Source organism: Prosopis cineraria, unplaced genomic scaffold (genome assembly GCF_029017545.1).
Source record: "Prosopis cineraria cultivar Desert tree isolate PC_DT_omini unplaced genomic scaffold, ASM2901754v1 PC12, whole genome shotgun sequence".
Classification (NCBI taxonomy): Eukaryota; Viridiplantae; Streptophyta; class Magnoliopsida; order Fabales; family Fabaceae; genus Prosopis; species Prosopis cineraria.
Genome location: NW_026555343.1, coordinates 7,344,774 through 7,351,885, shown reverse-complemented (window position 1 = coordinate 7,351,885; position 7,112 = coordinate 7,344,774). Strand labels below are relative to the sequence as shown.

Below are 7,112 nucleotides of genomic sequence, written 5' to 3'. Positions count from 1 at the left end.
TTATACATTGACGAAATTAAGTCACCATGTATAATTAGTGCTCGATCACATTGTTGGTAACAAGTCTTACAAACACGCGCGCGCGTACGCACTTGTAAATTGTAGATTATTAATTGATTAACATTTTATTGGCTCATCATTTATATAAGGAGGGTTTAAACTCTGAATTCTACCCCCTACACTGCCCATAACATGACGTAACTTTAGATGGCATTTGAAAGTATAAACCAATTAATTAAAATGAACTTAAAGGTAAATAATGACAAAAAGAGCAGATAATTTCATTGTAGGAAAAAAGATTTTTTTATAGGTTTTTGTCTTCAACACATCCATGGATTCCCTACGTAATGGCTGGCTACAGTATCATTTATTTCTTACATGTTTATATTTTTTTAGTAGAATCAAAATGCCATTTTGATAAGAAATACTTGTAGTAGATTGATCATTAAATTATTAGACTAAATTGCATCAAAGTGGTTAGTCAAAATAATATTTATTTTTTATATTATTGTGAATGTAGAAAATATCTTTAAAAATATTACCTCTAATTTTTTTCAATCAGATAACTATATAAAAAAAAGGAAATAACACTAATCCCTTTGAATTTATTTTTAATTTTAGGAGACTTAATTAATATTAATTTTCTTATGGATGACTTATTTATAATTTTTACAGACCTTATTTGTAACTTTTCCTATTTACCGGCTGGCAAAGTTTAAATGAGGGACAACATTGCTTCATATTCTGGACTTAAAATGTGACATTGCATTAATTACCTTTCACTTCATAGGATTATTAGTGCACCTAAAAAAATTAGCGATATATTTAATGTGCACATGAACATAATTTTTTTTCATATTTATCATTTACAATTCCTTCTTCAATATTTGTGAGAGTGAAATTAAAAAAAAAACTTATAATTTATTATGGGTTTTTTTTCCTTTTCTTCTTTTTACACAAGTTCTTGAAGTAACTCAAATTTAGAAGACTTATTAGTAATTAATTTATTTACGTGCAAGAGACTTTTCTATAATTTTGCAAAAAATAAAAGGTTTGCATGAAACGGATATTGGGTAACATAATCAATAAAAAACAACATAGAAGCATACTTTGAGCACAGTGGATGTTGAGTATATATATTATGGACGAGCATGGAGTGACAGAGTGCAGAGACGACACACAAATTACACAGAGAGAGAGAGAGAGAGAGAGGAAGAGGAAGAAATCAGAATGGCTGGAGGTGGAGGTGGAGGTAAGGAAGAAAACGCGATGCAGTACCCTCCTACATGGGTTGTTGCCGTCGTTTATACTGTCATTGTCGCCGTTTCATTCGCCGTCGAAAGATTTCTCCATTACGGCGGAGAGTTCCTGAAGGATAAGAAGAAGATGCCACTCTTCGAAGCTCTTCAGAAAATCAAAGAAGGTTCTGTAACTTGACTCTGATCTCTACACTTTCTTCTTATAATAATATAACTTTGTTCAGAGTCTAACAAAATTTTGAAAATGTCTTTTTTTATTGATGTGTTCTCTTTTCAGAGTTAATGGTGTTGGGTTTTATATCCCTGCTTCTGACGGTTTCAGAAGACAGGATCATCAAAATCTGCGTTTCGCCTGATTTGATCAACAAGATGCTTCCTTGCTGGATGAAAAGAGATCAATCAAATACATCTCACATTTCTGGAACTGCTCGTCGTCTTCTTGCCGGAGGCTCAGCATCTGATGCTAAAGCGGGATATTGTGCCCTGAAGGTAATAATAGCATAGCAGATTCAATAGTCAGGATCTAACCTTTGTGAATTATTTATGCCATGAATTTTTCTTTTAAATTTATTGAACTGTGATCATATATAACTTGTGTTTATTTTCTTCCTTTTCTTTCAGAAAAAGGTTCCATTAATATCCCTTGAAGCCATCCATGACCTGCATATCTTTATATTTGTTCTAGCTATAGTACATGTGATCTATTGTGTTCTGACTGGTTTCTTTGGGAAACTGAAAGTGAGCATCTAAAGAAGACACTTTTTATTATAAACTTTTCCTGTTCACCAATTTTCTTTCTTTATCAATTAATAATCCATCCATTTGTTGTATAGATACGACAATGGAAGCCCTGGGAGGATTCAAATGCTACTACTAAAAAGAACAATAAAACAGAGAAAGGTAAGTAATTTGATAAGCAGTTACAGTACTGTATGCTGTGTCTTATTATTCAATCAATCTGTAGAATCTTTGATAGATGTTTTCATGTTCTACTTTATGAATATTATCCGAAAAGAATCAATTAATGTAACAAATCACTATATATTCAACTCCTATAAAAGCTATCTTTTGAGTATTTTTCTTCTCCATTACTCCTCATATGCAAATTGGATTACTGCAGGGCTGAACATGTCATCATGGCAAAAAGACTCTGTTCTGATTGGTTGGTTGGTAAGTCGTTCCTTAGTTTGATTATCTCTATTTGATTACTACATTAAAAATAAGTGATTCCAGAAAGTTATGCTGAATATGCCAACTTGATTTTGTTTGACTTTTAGTTATTCATCCCAATCTCGCATGTTTCTTGCAGCTTTCTTTCTTCAAGCAATTTTATGACTCTGTGAACAAATCGGATTATTTGACTTTAAGGAAAGGTTTTATCAGGGTAAGTTTAGAAAGGTATTCAATATGATTAATCCTTGATGCGACTCTTTGGAAGTAGCCTCAAGTAGGGATATCATAATGATCGTTCTTTTGTATATTTCTCTGTTTTAGACTCATGATGCAAATCCGAATTTTGATTTTCACAAATATATGATAGTGGCCATGGAAGATGATTTTAAACAAGTTGTTGGTATAAGGTAACTGCTTCTTCTGTGGATTCAATTTGTAGTCATCATTAATAACTAATAATATGCTGATACCCTTTTTGTTTGCCTTAAAATGTGAGGGAACTGATTCTGTACTCATGATCATACTTTTTTGGGTTGAATGCAGTTGGTACCTTTGGATCTACGTGGTTATTTTTTTCTTACTTAATGTTAATGGTATGTGGTTATTTTCTTCTTACTTAATGTTTATGGTAAAGTATATGACTTGGCAGTTCTGCTGTGTTATATATATAGTTACAAGGATTCATTATTTATCTAATTGTTTCTTTTGGTTTTGTTAGTAGTCCAAAAAAACATTACCTTCTGTTACCAAATTCATATGTTTTCTTTGATCTTATTACTGCAGGCTGGTACACATATTTTTGGATAGGGTTTATTCCCTTTTTTGTAAGTATCTTTACAACGGACATGTGCATTAATCTTTTATCCTTATTATTTATTCAGTTTACTGCATTAATCCCTTTGTTTCAGCTTGAATTTAATTTCTTCTTGTCAACAGAATATGGATAGACATCTTTCGTACCTTCATGGGACTTAATATTAATATTCTTGCTTAGCTTCTGAATCTTCTTTTAGATTCTGTGATACCGACACCCACTTTCTATCTATCTTTATAGTTGTGATTTCATTGTACTGATTTGCATATTATTGTTTCAGCTTCTACTAGCTGTGGGCACTAAGTTGGAGCATGTAATAATACAACTAACTGATGACATAGAATCTTCCAAATCATCAGATGATCACTACTTTTGGTTTAAGCAACCTCGCTATGTTCTCTTCTTGATTCACTTCATCCTTTTCCAGAACTCTTTTGAAATAGCCTTCTTTTTCTGGATATGGGTGAGCAAATTGTTTGAGTATAATAGAGATCTATTTGTTTTTTATTTAGTTATATATGCATAACCTTATTTGCTTGTATATTCAGCTTAAGGTTACTTATACCATTGACTCCTGCGTAATGGGAAGAGTCAGTTACATTATCGTCAGGCTTGTCATCGGGTAATTAACTGCAACAGTTCCTACAGTTATTCAGTATGAATTATTGTGTTAGTCACTACAGTTCCACTTATAATTTGGTTGCTCTCATGTTATGACTTTAGGCAAATCACGTCTAGTAGTACTAGTTTTAACTAACTTTCTCAATTCGTGTAAATTAATCAAAGACAATACAAACATTAATTGGTTCATAGGTTTCACAGATGACTCATAAATGGAGACATATATGAAAATCTTTTAATTAAAAAGTGACTGGTAAATGGGAATGGAGGTAGTAATAGGCACGGTTTATTTCAAAGATAACAATTCATGGAACTCATTCATGTGTATAATTTGATGATTTCCTATAGACCGATTTAATTTTTCTTAAGGACTTGAGGGACTCTAACTTGTAAACTTTAGAAACTGAATTTGAAATTAAATGAAACTTTGGGAACCTATATAGTAGTTTCAATATTGTTTCTTTCTTTGTTTTTTTTTTTACTTATATTGTGCATGCTAGAGTTTAATCTTCTCTCTCTATTTTGTTTCTCCTTTGTGTTGGGGTTTCAGGGTATTCATTCAGGTCCTTTGCAGCTACAGCACTCTACCTCTGTATGCACTCGTTACACAGCATGTACGTTTCAATTGATGTTCAATCTGAATTGGATATATTTATATCTTCTCATTGAAGAATATTATATAGACTATCACTTTAGATGCCTCTTCAGTTTATTACTAATCAACGGCAGTAAGAGAACTAAGAAACACAGTCACTTGTATTTCTCACCATTTCACTTGGTCACTTTTTTGAATCCTCACCCCACTGTGGCATATTTTCAACAAGTTTGAATTATCTCAATTTAGGCAAGAAAATGATTTAGTTTGATAAAAGCCATTCAGGTGATCTAGATATATAATATAAAGACCAATGTATAGGTATCTATGGAAACCATGAACTGTATGTATATTCTAGTCTTATTTATGGGACAAAGTGGTTGAGAAGATTTTTTGAATTTTATTTATAAATTATTTTATTAAATTTTTATCACAAAATTTCTTTTATTACTTCTCACTAAATGTTAGAGAGAGAAAGTATATTGTTAAATTATGTATATTTAGATACTGTTAATTTGTTTTAAAGTTTTTCTTAATTTTGATAAAATGTGTTGGAAGTGACTTATAAATAGAATAAGAAAAATAACTGTCATTACGTTAGACTTCATGGACCCATGCATGAGGCCCGTGAGTCATGTAAGATCTTCACAAGTGATCAACACCATGATTATTTAGGCATCATTGCATTAACATGTGTCTTTAATGATCAAACAATTAATATGTAGAGGGGAGATCATTTCAAGAAGGAAATATTTGATGAGCTTAATGAGAAAGCGAGCGGACCGTGATGGTCATCATCCTCCCCAAGAAAGGTCTCATGCATGATGGTTCTTCATCAGTAGGACTTGGAATTGCTTCCAAAATCTGAGACCTCAACGTGAGTCTGCCTATCCAAAGTTACTCTATTATTGGGATCCTGAATTATATTGTTAAGTGCTTTCGTCTTCAGATATTGTACTTGAGTGCATGATGAGTTAGTTCATGAATGTAATATATCGTCGCACGTTAGGAATAAGGAAACTTTGAAACTATAGATTGTCATGAAAATTTAGGGATCAAAGTTCTATAGTTTACTTTGTAAATGATGTACTTTAGATTGTGCTTCTACAATGTAGAGCTATATATATATATATATATATATAGTGTGTGCGCGCGCGCGTATTTTAATTTGGCCAGTTATATAGAGTAGCAATTATAAGTTTTCTATATAATTTCTAGATAAATCGAGATATTGGGTTTGTGACGTTGCTTAATTTTTTGTCTACTAAATTTTATATTGTATCTAAACTATTGCAACAAAAAAAAATTGTTCCTATTTTTCAAATTAAAACAACAGTTTGAAGAAAATGAACTCGAGGAGCATGATGTTATAGGCAATCAAGTAATCATATAATTCAATCACCATAAATATGAGCCATATTTTTGTATTGATAAGATAATTATTGAAACACCGTGATGAAAGAGAATCACACAAAGAAGAAATTTATGTAACTTATTTCATTTTTATATACAGATTTCAATATAATAAATTCTCAATTCTATTAAGGTCTAAACTTTTTTCAAAGTATCAATTTGTTGGTACTGTGGGTTAGTTCTAGTTGAAAAAGTTAGTTTCTCACAACATGGCAGATTAAAGTTTGAATCTTTGCTGTGAGAAATGTTGACATTTATTATCCGACCATGTCTCCAATAGAAAGACACCTACGAACAATAAAAAAGTATTATTTTTCTGGTATTGCTCATAACTTGTGAGTTTTAACAAGTTATAATTTTATGGGTTATTTTCTATAATTTTTTAAATTATTTTTGTAATTTTTCAACTGTAAAAGTTAACTTTTTTAACTTGGTGGTGTCTAGTGTGCCATTTTTAAATGTAGAAGAGAGCAAATTTACATCACGTGTAAATTTAATATATCAAATGTTCCTGAGTTAAAGGTTGAGATTATTAAAAAAGAAAAATAATTAACTCATACAGTTTAAAAAAAATAGTGAAATATAATAATTATATTTGAAATTAAGAAATTTTAATAGACTAAATTATTTTTATAATTAATTAAACAAATTTATCTTGTAAAAATAGACTTTATGAGAGGCAATTTGAAAAAATGTGATGAAATACTTTTTGAAATTTATAGTTTTGCTTGTTAAAAAAAAGAGGCATATGATAGCCTTCCTTATAATAAAAGAAAAGGAGGGTGTACAAATTTCCTATCACCATTAAACCCTACTACTTTTCTTTATTAATCATATCTGCTTTAATTTTAAACTTTCCACATAAGAATATATAGCACATGTGAAAAAGACTGTTCATTGTTTGAAGAGAAGAAAAACAAAGAGCAGAGAATATTCTGCTTTGAAGCTAAGTCTATCATTCCACGGGTTACAACTAATTATATGTGGATGCTATATGGTCTTTATTAGTCAACTTCTAATTACAAATATTTCTATCTTCATCATTGCCCTATCTATTACTTTGGTTTCTCTTTTAAACTTTTCAATGAGTGCCTTATCCTTTGTCCCTCCTTTTTCCTACACATATCATATGTGTGCTTCATAATTTCAAATACGTGTTCGTGCGTGCGTGTGTAGGTTCTAATACTAAGATCAATTTTGCCACAAATATGATTTCCTACGCAACACGGATTGTACA

At 30.9% G+C, this 7,112-nt stretch overlaps 1 protein-coding gene across 2 annotated transcripts; it reads left to right on the top strand.

The window, feature by feature from the left end:
- The first annotated feature begins 1,195 nt into the window (after nucleotides 1-1,195).
- On the top strand, nucleotides 1,196-5,629 carry LOC129289571 (MLO-like protein 1). Of its 2 annotated transcripts, XM_054926357.1 has the most exons (13): nucleotides 1,196-1,423; nucleotides 1,537-1,748; nucleotides 1,881-1,997; nucleotides 2,093-2,159; nucleotides 2,380-2,429; nucleotides 2,569-2,643; nucleotides 2,754-2,839; nucleotides 2,976-3,025; nucleotides 3,216-3,256; nucleotides 3,527-3,709; nucleotides 3,795-3,868; nucleotides 4,418-4,481; nucleotides 5,188-5,629. In XM_054926357.1, the coding sequence occupies exons 1-13, from the start codon at nucleotides 1,231-1,233 to the stop codon at nucleotides 5,248-5,250; spliced, it is 1,275 nt and encodes a 424-aa protein (XP_054782332.1). In that variant the 5' UTR covers nucleotides 1,196-1,230; the 3' UTR covers nucleotides 5,251-5,629. The 2 variants fall into 2 exon arrangements, with proteins under 2 accessions (XP_054782332.1, XP_054782333.1); XM_054926358.1 differs by lacking the exon at nucleotides 1,881-1,997.
- The last annotated feature ends 1,483 nt before the right edge of the window (nucleotides 5,630-7,112 follow it).

Bases quoted from the DNA above. Each gene is read 5' to 3' on its own strand.
- LOC129289571 (XM_054926357.1), top strand. From the start codon at position 1,231: ATGGCTGGAGGTGGAGGTGGAGGTAAGGAAGAAAACGCGATGCAGTAC. The intron at 1,424-1,536 runs GTTCTGTAACTT...TTCTCTTTTCAG, and splicing joins TCTTCAGAAAATCAAAGAAG to AGTTAATGGTGTTGGGTTTT. The intron at 4,482-5,187 runs GTACGTTTCAAT...ATTAATATGTAG, and splicing joins ATGCACTCGTTACACAGCAT to AGGGGAGATCATTTCAAGAA.